The sequence below is a fragment of the Balaenoptera ricei genome, chromosome 7 (assembly GCF_028023285.1).
Source record: "Balaenoptera ricei isolate mBalRic1 chromosome 7, mBalRic1.hap2, whole genome shotgun sequence".
Taxonomy (NCBI): domain Eukaryota; kingdom Metazoa; phylum Chordata; class Mammalia; order Artiodactyla; family Balaenopteridae; genus Balaenoptera; species Balaenoptera ricei.
The window spans coordinates 32,240,272-32,258,892 of NC_082645.1; the positions used below are offsets into that span (position 1 = coordinate 32,240,272).

The 18,621-nt window shown below is 35.3% G+C and overlaps 1 protein-coding gene across 1 annotated transcript in view; it reads right to left on the reverse strand.

The window, feature by feature from the left end:
- The window catches only part of LRP1B (LDL receptor related protein 1B), a 1,532,882-nt gene that overhangs the window by 814,210 nt on the left and 700,051 nt on the right, over positions 1 to 18,621 (reverse strand). Inside the window, exons 8-10 of the mRNA XM_059927092.1 lie at positions 18,179 to 18,350; positions 14,761 to 14,904; positions 9,687 to 9,923 (exon numbers count right to left, since the gene is read on the reverse strand). Of these exons, the coding sequence (XP_059783075.1) occupies positions 9,687 to 9,923; positions 14,761 to 14,904; positions 18,179 to 18,350 (553 nt within the window). The remainder of the gene's footprint in view (positions 1 to 9,686; positions 9,924 to 14,760; positions 14,905 to 18,178; positions 18,351 to 18,621) is intronic.

Sequence of the window (18,621 nt, forward strand, 5' to 3'; positions counted from 1 at the left end):
AGAAAAAGTAAAACTGTAGAAAAATAGATCAGAATAGAAATCAGATCAGTGGTTGTTAGAAACTAAGGGAACTTTCTGGGGTGACAGGAACATTCCAACTTAACTGTGGTGGTGGTTATTCAACTGGAGATATTGAATTGTTCACTTAAAAAAGGTGAATTTTGCCATATATAAATTAGGCGGTAATAAACCTTATTTTTAAAAATACAATTATAAACACAGCTAGAGTTTATCAGGAGAAAAATACAAATGTTTAGAGTAAATTTTGCAGCCATTTTTGGATCGAACAACAACAACAAAAATACCAGTTAGTTCAGTCATTAGTTTAGGAAAACAAAAAATAAAAAGATTCTTAAAGATTTTTATCAACATGATACCAAATAACAAATATGACTGACATTTAATCTCAGATTTTTGCACTTAATTGTATCTAGCAAAGGTTGTCATAAAATCAATCTGTGATGGAGCAGGTATGGGATGTATATACTCCTGGCCAGGTGCTATAGGTTCCCACGGCTAGAGCACACTCCCCATAAACCAACTTGCACAATTCACAAATCATGACATGTATCCAAAAGTAACATAATTTTCTTTGGGGTGTAAGATAAAATAGTGTAAGCAATGGGAACTGATTAATAGGAACAATTTTAGGACTTGTGATGCATTGTGAATAAGCAATCTTTTCATCCACCTTGAGAGCTAGTGTCAGTCTGGGATTGGAAATAATTTTAATTTGTAGGTACAACCTTCATATATTTTGTCATTCTGAAGAATTTGTACAGAAAATTAAGTCAGATGATACTGTTCACTGAAACACAAAATTTTAGAAAATATGTCACATCTGGTTTTCCTTACAATCATGAATATAGGCAAAGGTGACATCTGAGTTATTACAATTGGATAATTAAAATTGGAGGAAAGAAAAGAGTATGAGAGATGCTCGTTCACCTCATGCCCAGTGATGGCACCATCGTGAACCTCTTGAGAGCTTTTTGTATATGCTTTTATGTTGTTGTTTACACTTCTTAATTTGTAAAGTCTCAATTCTAAGCCTTGCAAAATCACTATTTTAAAGTTTAAAAGAAAAACTAAGAATCTAGGTGATAGTAAAATCAGATAATTTAAAAAACTAGGAATATAAAGATGAGTGAAAATACTATCTGTTGCCATCTTTAAGTGAATTTTCAAAATAGTCTTACTGTTGTTTTTCTTATATCTCCTTTCCAGGTGTCATTTGGACCACTGCCTAATGACTGTTAGGACATCCCGCAGTTTGGTTAATCACTCTTGCAGAATCAGGAGCAATAGTTAACTCACTGTGATATTTGTAATGGGATGTTAAAATTAAAGCTTTGATTAGAAGACAAAATGATAAAAAAAAAAAATCAAAGTGAGTGTGAGAAAAAAAAAAGTCCTCATATTTTACAATCAACTAGATCACAATTGTTTCCATAACTCTTAGACACCTCAACCAGATCAGTGGGGTAAAGGGAACATAATGTAAACAGGGGAGGGTTTTAGGAGATTTCTTTGGAGAGTGATGCTGCTGTTCTGTTAGTCTCTAGTCCCCACCCTTCAATCCCCCAAGGTGGTAGAAAAGAGAGAATGGAAGGGTACTTTTTACCTCAACTCTAGTGATGGAGCTTTCTATGGGGCCTCTAAGAGATCTCTGAATTGTTGTTTTTTCCACATGTGCAAAACTCACACCTGAGAAAGTCTCACACCTGAAAAAGCTCAAGTGGACTCTGGTAGCAGAATACTTAGTGGGGGTTGATTTGCACTGTATCTGCACTCCCAGAGTTTATTGGGGCAGAAGGTTTACATATAAGTTTGGGGACTATATGTGGACCACACAGGAGCATATGTTGGCCTAGGGATGTTTGCAATCTGGCTGGTGACAGGGACTCAAACAATCAGAAGATGGACGGGAACCGGTTATTCAAAGATGCAGAGTCACAGGCATAGAGTTTCATGCACTCTGGCCAAGGGAAGTGTAATTAGAGGGATCTAGCAGAAAACCTCCAAATAGCTTGCACATGCACACACACAGACAGACACACACATATACACACCCCAAGAGTGATTTTAAGGATCTGGCAGTCTCAGAGAGAGGTCAGTTTATAATGGAACCAGTTCACATAGGACCTTTACTATCTCCTTATCACTCCTAACCAATCTTACCCTCTCACCTCTTCCTACCAATGTTGAGAGCTGAGTGGGCATTGGAAACTAACTAGCAAGCTGGGAGGGGTGGCAAGGAAAATAAATGCAGGACAGAGGAAGAATGAACCAAATATGCCCTCCTTTCCTTTTTTTCTAGCCAGAAGACAATACAGGTGGGGAGCAGGGAAGATTTGATGATACACTGAATTTAGAATTGTGACATATGTATATATAGTGGAGTGGGCATTCCCAAATTGAGTCTGTGTTTCTGACTTAACATGACCGAGAGGTCTGGCTCCTGCCTTGTTGTTAGCAGAAAGGATTGGGATTTGACCAAGTTTTGCTATGGGGTAAGAGTATTCACTCTACTGAATAAATTTTAATAGTCAATGAAAGGCAAAAATAAAACTTCACTTTAGACAGGGCAGAATCACATTATTTGACATACGTGTTCTACAGACAATGACGATTATCACCCCCTAAAATCCTCTCATAATGGCTAGTTTCAAGGGAACTTGCTCAGCTGGCACTGTGGATATTAACTGTCCCCACAATTTGAGCTAGCATTTCCTATTTTAGAGCCCCCATAATAAAGTCTGCCAAGACTGATTTCTTAAACTTTTCTTTTTCATCAGAAATTTGCATTAACCTAAACAAAAGTACAATTACAGTCAGTGATTAGAATATTAGTCCTAGGTTAACAGAGGATTCCCAAGTGATTTTTGAAGTAACAAAGATTACATAATGCTGAGAATAATTAAGCAATTAGGTTGAATGTATTTCTTTTTTTTTAATTCATGGTAAAACTGGAAATTTATTTAAAGTGCCCCCAAATTTTACTGATCAGAATATTTATTGATGTAACAATCATATTTGTAATAATACTTCAATTGGTACTTTGGAGATTACCAAATATTTTCACATTCTATCTTTTGACCTTACCAGTAATTAAACATTTACAAGATAATAGACTTCTTTATAGAAACTTCTAGGGCTATTCTGAACTCGTGTGTGTGTATGTGTGTGTGTGTGTGTGTGTGTGTGTGTGTGTAGTATGCTGTATTTGTCCATGTTTGTGCATGTGTATATATATATGCCTATGTTAGGTGGAAACAAATAAAGGGAAAGATATCTTTTCTTCCATGTTTACTATAACCTATTAGCAACATGGCCAATTCCATTTTTTATGACTTAATATATTTTAGAACCTAGATTTCAATCTCTTCATACCCATGTCAACTTTTCTGACAAAAACACATATATTGGCTTGAAGTTTTTTTCTAATATCTCATATACTTCCTGAGAAACATCAGAAATTATGAGAAATATATATAAACTAAACATGAAATTGAACCAATGTTTTCAGGACTCCAATCTCCTGCGCATTCTGGGAAAACATCTTATTGATAGTCAGCAAGAGTCAGTTATGTACAAACAGGCTATAACCTTGCTACTCAGCAGGACAACAATAACCATTAGATTCTCAAAAGTTGCAAATGTTTGCAAATCTCTTCTTAACAGTTTTAATTAAGAAATGTCTCATGACTGACAAATGTATTCATTATTTCCTTTAATGGTTGGTCAGAGTCTACATCCCTCAGAATTTTTCTTTATGAAAAAGTCAGGACTAAAGTCAGAAAAAATGAGATTGATATTCACCTGCAATCTAACAGCAGAGAGTAAAGGCTTGTTCTTAACTTTAAAATGTTTTGCAAGGCATAATGACTATTTAACGTTCATGGGAACTTTCTAACATAATTTATTAATGATATCTCAACAGGTTTGTTTCATCAACTGTAACACTCGATCTTTATGAGACACTAGAAATTCCTAGAGAATTATAGAATGGTGAAGTTCATTGAAATCCAAGAACAAATGGTGATCTCTAGATACAGAAAATTATAGTCTTACTCTCAGGTAGGTGTCATCTGGGAACAGATTGCACTCTATAACCTGTTTTGAGTGGCCACACTAGCCCTGGTTAAAATAGAGGCCTGGGAATATTTCTGGAGTTCTGAAGTGTGTCTTAAGTCGGTGGTTGTGTATGTGTGTGTATGTGGTGGTGGTAGTGGTATTACAATGATGAATTATCAAATAATAATTCATGGTCCAGGTATAATACCATATATTTCAACACAAAATTGGATAGAACTGAGCTGAGGAATAGGGTTTGACTCTTCAGATGCTGGACAGGCAATAAATATTTAACATAAATGTGGCACTACCCTTTGATACTTTGATAATATGTCAACAGATAACCTTTAAACATGTCATTTGGAAGATATGTTTGTCAGAGACTGCCTCCCTAACTCCTGGCTACAGTTCTATTCATATCAAAAAAGAGAGCCTTTCTTCCATGCTGCCCAAAGTTATTCATTGTTCTCTAACTTCATGGATCCTGTAAGTATCTTCAGTTAAAGGAAGACTCTGAGGTGTGGAAATGTGTACTTACTCCAGATCTCAATCAAGTAGAACCCATCTTAAGAAGTATATAAGGTCAGGGGTTCCCTGGTGTTGCAGTTGTTAAGAATCCGCCTGCCTGTGCAGGGGACACAGGTTTGAGCCCTGGTCCAGGAAGATTCCACATGCCACGGAGCAACTGAGCCCATGCACCACAATTACTGAGCCTGCACTCTAGAGCCTGCGAGCCACAACTACTGAGCCTGTGTGCCACAACTACTGAAGCCCATGCACTGCAACAAGCGAAGCCACCACAATGAGAAGCCTGCGCACCGCAATGCAGAGTAGCCCCCGCTCGAAGTAACTAGAGAAAAGCCCGCAGGCAGCAATGAAGACCCAATGCAGCCAAAAATAAATAATTAATTAATTTTTTTAAAAAAAGAAATACATAAGGTCAATATAGCAAAGTGGTTCAGAGCACATGCTTTGCATTAGTTCCTGTGGCTACTGTTACAAATTACCACAAATTTGGTGACCTCAAGTCTGCAGTTTAATGATGGGATCTATTGAAACTACAGTTTTTCTGTTACAGCTGCAGGCATTAATAACTTTCAAACTCAGGAAAAATGCTTTGAGTGTTTTTTTTTAATACTTTAAAGATATGAAACAATGTGAAAGATATTTTAACATACCTTCTATTTGGATATATGTATCTCAGTATAATTAACTTATACAGCTTAAAACCAAGTACTGCACTAATAGAATATATGCAATAATAAATTGAATACTAAGTTATCATTTTTGTATTTTTTCCTTTCTGCTGGAAATTGTAATTCATTCTGCCATGAAAAATGAATCTTGGACAAGACATTCAAGAATCTAAACATGAATACAATCTTATAAAGAACAACTATCTTGTCCTCTTAGAGAGTGTAACAATTATATCTGCAAGAATTGTTACCAAGGCTATTGCCCCAGAATCATACCCCTGGCCCTCCCTCCAGGTAAATTTGCAGAAAACCACAGCTAACCATATCCTCTAGCTGTGTTCACAGCACAGGAACAAGAGTCTCACTATAAGAAAACTGGTGCAAGCTAGTTCAACTTCAAAAGTGGGACAAATATCGCCCTGCACCTCATTACCATCTCATTGTAATAGTAAGACCCCTGTCTGTCTGCCCATGATGGTTCAACCTGCTTCCAACCCAGATGCCAGAGGACCATACAAGGACAGAAAAGACGTGACACCCCAGTTCCAGGAAGAACCCGCCTATTCCCAGAAGACCAATGCATACACTTCTCCCTCATTAGCCTTGCCCTTAAAATCTTGCCTTAATTGTCAGTCCCCTGGGCAAGAAGTTGATTTGTGATTAAGATCCCACTTCTCCATTCTCCGGCCATTGAATAATGATTGTGCTGCTTCAATCTCAACTTTGGTTTCATTTTTGGCTGTGCGAACCCAAACAGAAAAAAAGAACCTTCCTTCCCCCTGAGGCAGGAGCTCGGCCAGGCTAGGGTTCAAGTAGGGGATCATAAGACCTAATTTGGTAACAGAATGACTAACCACTTAGTCTATTTTTGCTTGCTGTTGGCATCTTCATTTATTTCTTTACAGCACTTATCATGATCTTGTTCATTTATGTGTTTATTTGTTTGTTATCTATTTTTCACTATTTGGATGTAAACTAAATATGAAGCTTTGTCCTATTTACTGCAGCATTCCCATCACCTAAAATAGCACCTGGCTCAGGGAAGGCATTCAATGAATATTTATTGACTAGACAAATATATAAATCAAGTAATTAATTAAAAGAAATCAAGAGTATAAATTTTACCAGAAATTTTGGCAAAAAATTCCGAAGAGTAAAACACAATAAACACTGGTAAATGTTTTGTCCTTATAAAAGTCTATTTTTATTAAATCACTAATATGTCTTCATTTCATAGATACTTTCCATAATTATTGAGATATATGTAAGTACTTCAAATGGGCAATTTTCCTTTCTTATTTATTTATGTACCATTTTAGCCCACAATATTACACAAAGATTATGAGATATATCACATTTAGGAAGTTTGCAATAAAACTCTAAGAGAGAAAACAAAAAGAATGAATAGAGATGGGTCTTTTTTTTAAATGCTGTTTTTTTCTATGTAAAAAGGATCTGAGCTTGTAAAGAATATGTTCAAGATATTTATGTTTTACGTAAAAACAGCAAAATCGTTAAGCCTTCTACTTCAAACTATACAAATTTATCTAAGACTCAGAATTTCTACTAAGCTTACAAAATCATTTGTCAAACCAAGCATTACCTCTCAGTCTCCAGGTTAGTTGGTAGACTAGTTAAATAAGTGAATATACATAGAACTTAATTCTTCTGATCCCAAGAATCACAAATTGTCATTTGCCAAATATAAGTTCTGTTTTGACATGTTAATCTCACAGCATAATATGTATTATTATTCTCCTTACTGGTAAGAAGCAAGATAAACTAATAAAAAGACATTAAGCTGTCCCTTGTATAGGATAATCAAAATGTTAAATATATTTCAGGTGTAAAAATCGACAAAATGTTTTCAGAACCTTCCTACTGCCAAAGCAACACTGTACAGATGTGCCTGGCAGTCAAGTGGCCATTAGAATTGACCTCTGTTGCTGTGGTAAAATGTAAAGAACCCCAATGTCACTGATTAGATATGGTTATCAAAGTTAGGATTATTAGCTGGAACATTCAGTCACAGCACAGGAACTGACACTTTTTGAAAAGATCCCAAGAATCCTCTATATTACATGTCAGTCTAAGTCAAAATTAGAGCAATCCAAATGCATCTACTTAGAATATGCAAGTTCATTGTCCTAAAATTGTCAAGTTCCTATTATTTGTTATTGAATTACAGAGAAAAGTAGGCAGACAGCCTCTGCCTCATGCAATTTAAAGTAAAACTCTTGACTCTAATTAGACACTCCTTAGGTGGCTAAGTCATGGTGGATTTATATTGCCTTAATCAGTAAACTATAAAAAAAGACAAAAGCAGGGATATTTTTCATTTTAGCACTTCATTTGTCGCCTGTGGAAGGTGTATTTTTATCATTAAAGTTTGATTTAAAGTGAACGTGAGTTGAATGAATAATCTTCTCATGCTGTTCCCAATCCCTCTAAAAGACAGGAGAGACCATCATGCATTACCACTCATGCTGTAAATAATTTTAGTCCATTTCTCTACTTTTATTTTCTCTACTTCCTCTCTCTGATTCACTCTGTACTCCACCACCAGATTGATTCTCCTAAAATATCTTTTTATTCACATTATTCTTTGGCTCAAAAGCATTTCCTCTTACCCCTTCAGGATTTTATCCAAGCCCCTTCACCTCACATTTAAGGCCTCAAATTTCACTACCTTTCGGGATCCACAGCTCCTCTGTCATGATTACCTGTAAACTAAACCTCCAGTAGTGACCCACTTAATGTTCCTCTTGCTCTCTTTCTGGAGCATGTGTTTTTTGGTGTTTTGTTTGTTTTGGTTTTTTTCTCATGGAATTCCTGGTGCTGAAGTATACTCCCCTCCCCTTTAACATTCTTTCTTTAAGATCTAGCCCAAATACTACCTCCTTCACAAAACAGTTCTCTGAGAATCCCCAGATAAAGACACCTCTGCCTTCCTGTGTATTCTTATTACACAGACATTCTCCATTAATCATGTATTTCTCTGGGCCAGCTTTGAACTTATTAAATTAAATGCTGCAGAGCCTTTATATTGGGTTGGCCAAAAAGTTCATTTGGTTTTAAGTAAAAATAAAAGACACATTTTCCATCTTCACCAAGACCTTTATTGAACAACGTATTCACTAACCAAACGAACTTTTTAGCCAACCCAATATTTTGGGGGAGTTTATATTATCTCCAAATAGCCGTTTCCTAACATTTTTTTTTATCTCCTATGATAGCTAGCACAGTGTCCTTCATATAATAAGCATACAATTAATGTCCCTAAATCAAGGATTTTTTAAATATTTGAGAAGTAAGCAAACTGTATATATGAGGAAACTGAGGTCCAGAATCATTAGTAACTCGCCTAAGGGTGACTAGCAGGCAGTCGAAGATTCAGTTTGCCTGATTATTAAAGATGCTTTGTACTTATACCAAAGTTATATTATTTCATTATTGATCAGTTGTTCTAAGCCAAGTAATTTATGAAACTCACTGATTTTAATAAAGTATATGCATATATGTTTACATATTATATATAATAACATATATGTATTTGTAAATAAAAATAGGTATAAACAAAGTTTCTCTGCAGATATTATTTCAAGGGTGATTCTAAAGAACTCAAGTGTAGGGCTTCCCTGGTGGCGCAGTGGTTGAGAATCTGCCTGCTAATGCAGGGGACACAGGTTCGAGCCCTGGTCTGGGAAGATCCCACATGCCGCGGAGCAACTAGGCCCGTGAGCCACAACTACTGGGCCTGCGCGTCTGGAGCCTGTGCTCCACAACAAGAGAGGCCACAATAGTGAGAGGCCCACGCACCGCCATGAAGAGTGGCCCCCACTTGCCGCAACTAGAGAAAGCCCTAGCACAGAAACGAAGACCCAACATAGCAATCAATCAATCAATCAATAAATCAATAAATCTTTAAAAAAAAAAAAAAAGAACTCAATTGTAATATCTTATAACATAAAAAACAATATGCAAGAATCGTGAGGACAATGGGAACATTGATCTTTTTAATGAACTTTGAGTGACACGACCAATATTCCAGTGAGAACCAAGTATTACAAAAGTCACCAATGTCCTGTTAAATCTTATGTTCTACTATATAACACTGTAAACATATAACTGTAAGTCTACATTTTCTATGAAGGTGGATTAATAGCTCAATTTAATTCCTGTAATACTTATAATGTAGTGGACAATTGCAAGTTCAATTTTATAAGGAAGGTTTTAATAAGCTAGTATTTGGAAAACATGTTGAAATAATGTTACTCAAGAAATAGAAATTAACAAATATTTAAAAATCAACAGTAACTTGGGTTCTGGTTAAAGTTAGTTTGACGTACATTGGATTTATCCTTTTAAATAAATGTTTTGTCTCTGGGCAGTTTGATACACATTGTCACTTACCGTCTTTCAGGATGGTTTCTCGCTCTGTGCCATCTATCTTCTGCCGGCCAATTAGGAAACTGGTGGTGTCAGCAAAGTAGATATAATTGGTTTCTGCATGAAAATCTAAAGCACGAGGGTTTACCAGATTTTCTATGGGGATCATGTATTCATCAGCTATCTTGGTATTCAAGTCCATTCCTCTAACAATTCCTGGGCGTCCTTTCCCATAAAAGAGAAACAACTCATTCTTTGGTCCTGCAGAAGAAAGATTACAAACATAAACAACCGATGCTGCCTAATCTTCTTTACCCTGCATAATGCCACTGTTTAATTAACTGGCACAATTAACATTTTTTTAAATTCAGTACCAAAAATTAAACCCTAAAATATGCCAAATGTATCTCGATGCAAGAAGGCCAGCTAATTGCGTTACTTTAATTAAAACAGAAATTACTTCTGTGAATAGGTTATATTTAGTTAATTATTCTTTTGCCTGTAACTGTATAGCAAAAACATGACAGATCCTTGGATAACTTGTAACTGTAAAGTGGACATTTATTAAAACATCTGGCACATTTAATTTTATAATTCATTACAATCTATCTATCTGTAGATACTAACTGTAGCATTCATTATGTTTGACAGTGCTAAAAACTTCAGAATATTTCAAACACCCCTCCCTACTCAGAGTTTGCATCTACAGACTGTCAGAAGCAAACAAAAAGAATCACACAGTATCACATAACTTGCATGTAAATATATTATAGTTTGTATAAACGTGATTTTTTTTTTAAGAATTGAAATAAAATGCCAGTTACAGTGTCACTTCTTTCTTCATATCTTAATTAGGACGTTAGAGGTTGATGCTGTCTGCCAGTAACTCTGATGTACAACACAGCCTTTATCAGAAACTAAACAAAACAAAAAACTGTGTCCTGGGTTAAAATGCAAGAATCAAGGAAGCTTTTTCTACAGAATGAATGAACTCCTTCAGACTTTTATGTGAAACTACATGCAAGGCTCTCGTATTGCTAGGGCACATTATACTCAGTTTAGTATACATAATTTTGAAAGGAATACTTCATACAGAAAGGAAAACATACTAGGTTTTATTAAGAAAACTGAGGATACATATGATTATTATATTTGGATAACCATACCATAGTGAGATTCTTAGTAAATTAATTACATTATAAAATTTGGAGGAAAAAAATAATTACTCATAAACTCAACACCCTCAATGCAAAATATATAATCATTTTATATATTTTCTTTCTCATTTTCTTTTAAAATTAGTGTTAATGAATATTAAATATATATATTTATAAAATGTTAATATTTTATATTAACAATTAATAAAAGAATAAAAATAAAACATATCTCATGTACCTAACATAGACCTTAAGAATATTTCCAGAACATTAGAATGCACGCACATGCCCCAAACCCACCCCTCTTCCATCCCAGAGACATCCAGTATCTCTGATTATATACAATAATATGGTTATTGTGTTTACTATGCATTTTTTTAAAGTTTTGCCACATATGTTGTTTGTATTTCCCAACAGTAGACTGTTTAATTTTGTGTGTTTGAATTGCATGTGTGCTATTAATTAATTTTATTCTTATTACATGCTTTATATTCATCTATGGTTGTTGTAGTAATTATTCATTCATTTTCATTGCTGTATTATATTCCTTGGTGTGACTATTTCAAATTTAATTTACCTAGCTATTTTTCTAATGCACACTAATATAGAAGAGAATATGTTTTGTATTCTGCTTTTATTACTAAATCTTAGCATTAAGATTATATTCTGTGCTGATCCTTTTCTTTCTTTTTTTTTTTTTTTTTTGCTGTGTTGGGTCTTCGTTGCTGTGCATGGGCTTTCTCTAGTTGCTGTGAGCAGGGGCTACTCTTCGTTGTGGTGCATGGGCTTCTCACTGTGGTGGCTTCTCTTGTTTCAGAGCACAGGCTCTAGGCGTGCAGGCTTCAGTAGTTGTGGCACGTGGGCTCAGTAGTTGTGGCTCGCGGGCTCTAGAGCGCCGACTCCACAGTGGTGGCACACGGGCTTAGTTGCTCCGTCACATGTGGGATCTTCCCGGACCAGGGCTTGCACCCTGGTCCCCTGCATTGGCAGGCAGATTCTTAACCACTGCGCCACCAGGGAAGTCCCTGATCCATTATTTTTGTCTTACATTCCTTCAGTATGATCAGTATAATATATGATAATTTGCCAAATCATTCCTCAGTTGATTTTATCTTTCCATTATTATAACACTGAGATAATCATTTTCCCATATCTCTTAGTATACATTTCCAGAAATGGAATTACTGGGTAAAGAATATTAACATCCCTCTTTCTCATTACCCTCACAACCTCTCAGTGTCTACCTACTCATTATTTTCTTTAAAGATACTATCTTACATTATTTAAAAGTAGATTCATTTGAAAATTAACATTCCTGAGTATTTCCTACCAACATCATATGCATAGATACTTTTGTTTTTTAAAAAATTGGGATCTTAGATATGCATTTTACTACTTCACTTTTAAAAATTTAACAATATTTTGTTGTGTCATTAAAAGGTCTTCAAAACATTCTTTTCAATGGCAGCATCATGTTCCCTGCTAGAGAGGCAACATAATATGGTCAGCCACTTACCTACTGTAGGATATTTAGATTGCTTCTGGGTTTTTGTTATTATACATACATTTACAATGGATTTCTTTAGTCAAAAGTGGGATAATTTGTTAAAGGATGTTATCAGTTTTATCTCTTTTGTAGGTTATTATCAAATGTCTTTCTAATAGTGGTATCAATTTCCAGTTCTATTAGCAAGGTGTAAGAATGCTGGTTTCACCATATCTATTCTTGCTAACATTCATTTTTGCCTGTATTTTTAATTGATGCTTTAATTGGTAAACCTGGCACAATACTTCATTGGTTTAATGTATGTGTGTGTATGTGTATGTGCACGTGTGCAAGTGTATGTATATTTTAAATAAGAATGGTAACTATTTTTCCCATTGTTTTATTCAGTCACTTTTTTCAATCATTCACTACCTGAAGTTTCTTCTAATGTGTTTTCCTATACCATAGACAATTGAAAACTAACAACGACATTTCACAGACACCGATATAGCCATGGCTCTAGTTTTGATTTAAGTACCTAAAGTCAGATGTACTAGCTTGAGTTTGGAATATAGAAATGAGACCACCTTTTGTTGCTTCTGCTGGTATTTATCTGATGGAGAAACTGAATTTTTCTACATCAGTCTTCTTCCTTTCTCTATATCAAGAGACAAGGAAGAGGGTATCTTTTTGTTGTGCTGTGTTTTGTTTTGTTTTATTTTCCAGTATGACATATTATTTCTGGAGCTAATAGTTTTGGTGCACACTTCCTAATCTCTAGATCTCAGCTAAGATGGTGTGTTTTTGAAACACCATGTTTGCCATTTGTGGCTTCCCGATGCCCTAGCTTCTGATTATGGTAGGTGTTCCAGCTTAAGCCAGGCTAGTTTGTGGTGGTTTTGAGGAAAGTTCCCAAGACCCAGTCTAGAAGCTGCTGCTTCAGGCTTCTCAATGATTTTGTAAGTACCTATCTATTTGTGTTTGATCCTTTCTGCTTAAAATAGCTAGAATTGTTTCTGTTAATTTAAATGTAAATGTACCCTGATTGATCACTACATTAGGGATGATTGAAGCTTATGCAACTCTGATCTTATGTTTTTCCACCAAACATGTGTGTGTATATATGTGTATATGTGTGTATGTGTACATATATATAAATGTACATACACATATATACACACACATGTATATATGTATGCGTAAATGTGCATGATTGTATTTTTGCATGACATGCCATCACTTCCCAAGTGGTAACCAGAGCAGTTTAAAGGCTGGTTACACACACACACACACACGCACACAAAACTACCCCTATCTTGAGGCTTCTGACACTAAACCTTCAATTATCCAGAGGATTTCTTGAACATGAGAGCTGGTGTCTCTACATTCCTAGCATTTGATACAAAGCTGGACATAAAAAAAAGTACTAAAAGGCATGTATTTTATCACAGTTAAGTCTCTTGGGTTCTCAATTTAAAAGTACTTGCACTATGAATTCTAACCACTTAGACTTAAAATTATAACAGATTTAGAGGTCTCATTTCACAGTCCTCAGCAAGCATATGATAAGAAGGCAAAAGAGATGGCAGGACAGTGGTCAGAGAGCGAGCACAGACAAAAATAAATCGAGACAAAATATACACTGTAAAAAGCAGTCATCACAATCTTAAAAAATTATGGTATTTGTGGGACATCTAAAAACCAACAGTTTCCACATGGATACCATTTCTATGAGGGCCATTAAAACTACATCTGATTATGCAGACCCTGAGTAAAGAACTTAATTAATTTTTGTGTAAAAATTTAAACTTAACAAAAGTCCTGTGTGAAGAATATTTATTAGCTTATTTAAATAAAGAACAATTAAGTTATTCTAGCATATTTCAAAAATAAAACAGATATGTCTAACTAATAGATAACTTTTTAACAAAATTGTTAAAGAGATTGATATTTAATTAGTATAGCTCCAGTTACTTGGAAAGTGAAATAATGAAGTGAATTTCATCCCCAATGCTGGATAAAGTGAAATATTACTTAATGTGGATTTTTGTTGGACTAAACACACCTATTACTAGAGGCAGCATCTTGGTTCAAAAAAGAGAAAATCTGGTTAACCAACGATTCAGGCTCATTAGACCATGAACATTCTTTAGGGAATTAAGGAAAGGATCTTCCTAAAAATCTTCCCTAAAGTACGGTTCCCAAAGATCCATAAATTTGGTGACTCTACAGCCCAATTAGGTTTCTCATTCACATTATCACACACATACAAAAGAGAAAAAAAAACCCAAAAAACTAAATACTGATTTTGAGAAAAATGGCTTGTACACATTCACAGGCAAATTTGGCCTGATGATGTCTCACGTTATTACGGACGCTGATGCTCCTAATTAATACTAAGAACCCTATTCTGAAGCATTAGCTGCTGGCAAATGTTTGATTTTCAATAACATACTTTTGCATGACCTGCCATCACTTCCCAAGTTGAAGCCAGTCCTGCAGCGACAGGTCCGTGCTTTGTAACCGCTGCTGAGCAGACAGATGTGTGAACATCCCCCTGGCATTCCGTACGGATCCACTTCACATGCATGGCTTCTGACTACAACAAATGAAAAACAGCATGCTTGAAATTCTCCAAAGACAAGATAATTATGTGCATCAGTATGTTGAAACTTTGACAGTGCAAGAAGAGGAAATCCCAGCAAAAATCTATATACCCAAATATTTTGTATCATAATCAATTGGAAAAGAGTTTAAACCCCAAAAAAGAAAAGGTAGGGATTTGCCAAAATCCTCCTAAGTCTACCTTTTACAAAAATTCTGAGAAGATAAAATGCTTTTATATTAACCTAAACTGTTTACATGCAAGCAAAATAAAAGTAACATGATTTTTTGGTACATGCTTATTGTACTTTTAAAAAATTCACTTTTCTGGCAAATATAAAAAAAATACTGTTAAAATATCCTAGGTTAGGCAGTTAGGCAGAGAAAGGATTTCTTCTGAAATAATCTATTATATGGGCACCTAAATTAGGATAAATGTGTTTCAGTGATTACCTTTATTGAGAAGTGCTGAGATAAATTTTTTCTTCAATTTTGAGTCCATTGCCATTTGGAGAACGCTTCCACAAAATGAATTTTGTGTGTGTGTGTGTGTGTGTGTGTGTGTGTGTGTGTGTGTGTGTGTGACTATAATTGCCAAAAGGAGAAGGCTGAGTTTTCATGTGGAGGTTATGGAATAGAAGGATGTTTTATGAGTGTAGAAGGTGGAGAAGAAACAAAAATAGGAAAAGTACTGTATGGAGAGGATGAGAAAAAGAAAGGTCAAAGAGAAAATGCTGTAGTAGGAATAATACCAGTAAGATTTTATGTATTACTGTAATTATATTTCTTTTCAATCATGACTTTCTTGGAATTGTGATGAGTAATATGACAATTTTCTTTTAATATTGAAACTTACGTGCTTTCGAAAACTGTGCTATGTTCTTTTTGTATTCTGCATTCTCTAAATGAAAAGATAACTGAAATGTAGTTTATTTTTTTTGCACAAGAGTGTTGCTTTTATTTTCCAGTCTCATCCCATTTCTGTACTAGATCACATCTCCTCTTACCTACTTAGCAACTCTCCACTTTCTCACTGTCTTCATTACTTTTGCTCTCTGCATTGGATCATGCCCATCAGCATACAAATGTGCCATTATTTCCACATCTTGGGGGGGTAAAAAATCGTAATTTTAACCTTAATTCCCACAGCAATCCTTAAATTAGCTCCCCATTTCTCTGCCCCACCTAATATCAACACTTTTCAAAGTTATCCTCGCTCATTTTCTACAATTTCTTTCCTTCCTATCTTTCCCAGATCCTTTCTACCCAGACATTCTCTTCACCGCAAACTGCTCTTGTCAGATCCCTATGAGCTTCATGCTGCTAAATCCAATGGCCAATTGAATTAACAAGCTTCTTCTCAGTCTCCTCTTTTGGTTCTTCCTATTGCCTTTGACTTCTCATTGTTGGAGTGTCCCAGTGTCCTTTATTTGGAACTCTTTTCTTCTCCATCTATAGTTACTTCCTTGGTGATCCCATCCATTTTCCTGGCTTTAAATGTCACCTATATGCCAATGACTCTCAAATTGCTATGTCCAGCTTGGGCTTGCCCCTGAACTCCAGACTTATATATTCAAATACCTCCTTGAAATCTCCACCTGAATTTATGACAGAAATTCAAAATAACATGTAAAAATTATACATTTTTTCTTTGCCCCCAGTCTGCTCCAAACTTAGTTTTCTTAATCTCAAAAATAACTCAGTTATTCCAGTTGCTCAGCCTAATTGCTATCATCCTTGCCTCTTTTTTAATTTACACCCCACATCAAATCCATCAAGAAATGCTGTTGGCTATACCTTCAAATATATTCTGAGTCTAACTAACCACTTTTCACCACCTTCACTACTACCATCTTGGTCCAATCCACCATCATCTCTAACTTTCCACCCTTGTCCCTGACAGCCTATTGTCAATATAGCAGCCATATTGATTCCTTTAAAAAGTCAGTCAGACCATGAGACTCCTCTGCTTAAGGCTTCCTAAGGACTCCCCGTCTCACTAAAAGTATAAGCAAAGGTTTTTACAACTGTCCGCAGGGCCCTACTTGTTACGGTCCTCCTGCATTTCTCCAGCTTAATTGCCTACTTCTCTTCCTCTTTTTACTCTGCTCCAGACCTATGGGTCTCCTTGTTCCTCCCTGAACAATCCAAGCATGCTCTTCCTCGTGGTTTTCGTGTGTGCTCATCTTTCTACCTGCCTCTCTCCTCCTTTAATTACTTAAAGTCTTTATGCAATTTCATCTTCTCAATGGGACTTCCTCTGACCATTCAATATAAAATTGCAAACTACCCCCATTCCTGACACTCATCTGCTTTATCTTTTTCCACAGCACTTACTAACTTCTAATAGAATAATAATTTACTTGTTTTTTTAAAATTATGTCTTCTTTACAACAATGCAAATCTCATAAAGGCAATGATGTTTTGGTCTGTTTTATTCACAACTATATTCTCAATGGACATAGAATAGTTCCTGGCACATAGTAAATGGTCAATGAATAATTGGTGAATTAATAAATCCTAATATAAAACTCTATTAAGGTTACCTACAGAATTCAAAATTTGAATTTCCTGTAAACACAATATGTATATGTGATAATACATTGCCTAAGCTGAATTTATGTTAATGGTTAGATAATTCTAAATTTGTTTTAATTTGAAGCACAAAAAGATGATGGACATGTGGGTGGTAGTTTTTGTATGTTACATTATTCTATATATGATTGAGCCTAAACTGTATTGATGAACAAGCATCACTAACCTACAATGCAAAGTAGTTAGCGTTTTTGAGGAATACTTAGAAATGTTGTAGCCTTCTCGTTAAAAATTATTTTTTATTTAACATATATTAAGGAATGATTGGGATGTTCAGTCAAGAGACCCCAGTGACTGCAATAAAAACTAGACAGATACTGCAAGAAAATCACCTAATTTGAAATGTTTCCCAGAACGATATAAAAAAATTCCCTAAAGTCTTGGCATCTGGGTTTCCTGTATACATACATCAAGAGTGAAAGTTCCTTCCTGAATCTAAATCTAGCCATCATTTCAATTCTATGGTTGTAGAAACGATTCACTAGCAACTGAACAATTTGTCATTGAGACTTGGGAAAGGAGCTCTATTCCATTTTATCAGGCAGACATGTACATTTTTGCTATCACAACAGAGAATTTATGGCTCACCCACTTTAACACCAAACAAAGGCACAAGGACCATATCCCCATTCAATTTGCCATTGTGAAGTCTATGAAGAAGTCTTGCATCTTACCTATTGGTTGAGTTCTTTTTTGATAGATTCGGATTCCTCGAGCATTTTCCATTTTAATTAATGAATGAATATCAGTGCCATTAAATCGGTTTATCCGTATGATATTGAAGTTATCAGAATTGGTCGCATACAAATAGTCTTCAAACACAGTTATACCATAAAGATGTTTGACCTATAAAAAGGGGCAAAAATGACTATGATTTTTAAACATGTTGCTTTCAACTTGAAAGAAAAATTGATTGCTATTTACTCCTGTGGAAAATTCCCATAGTTGGAGAGTCACAACCATATTATCATTTATCTTCTCTCATAGAATTTGACATTTCACTAATTTAAATCTTTTCTCTGAGAATAAAACATTATGCAGTAGTGGTTAAAGCACTACCCAATGTATGGGAGAGAATTTTATTCATGTTTCATTAAGAAAACATGTTCAGTAGCTA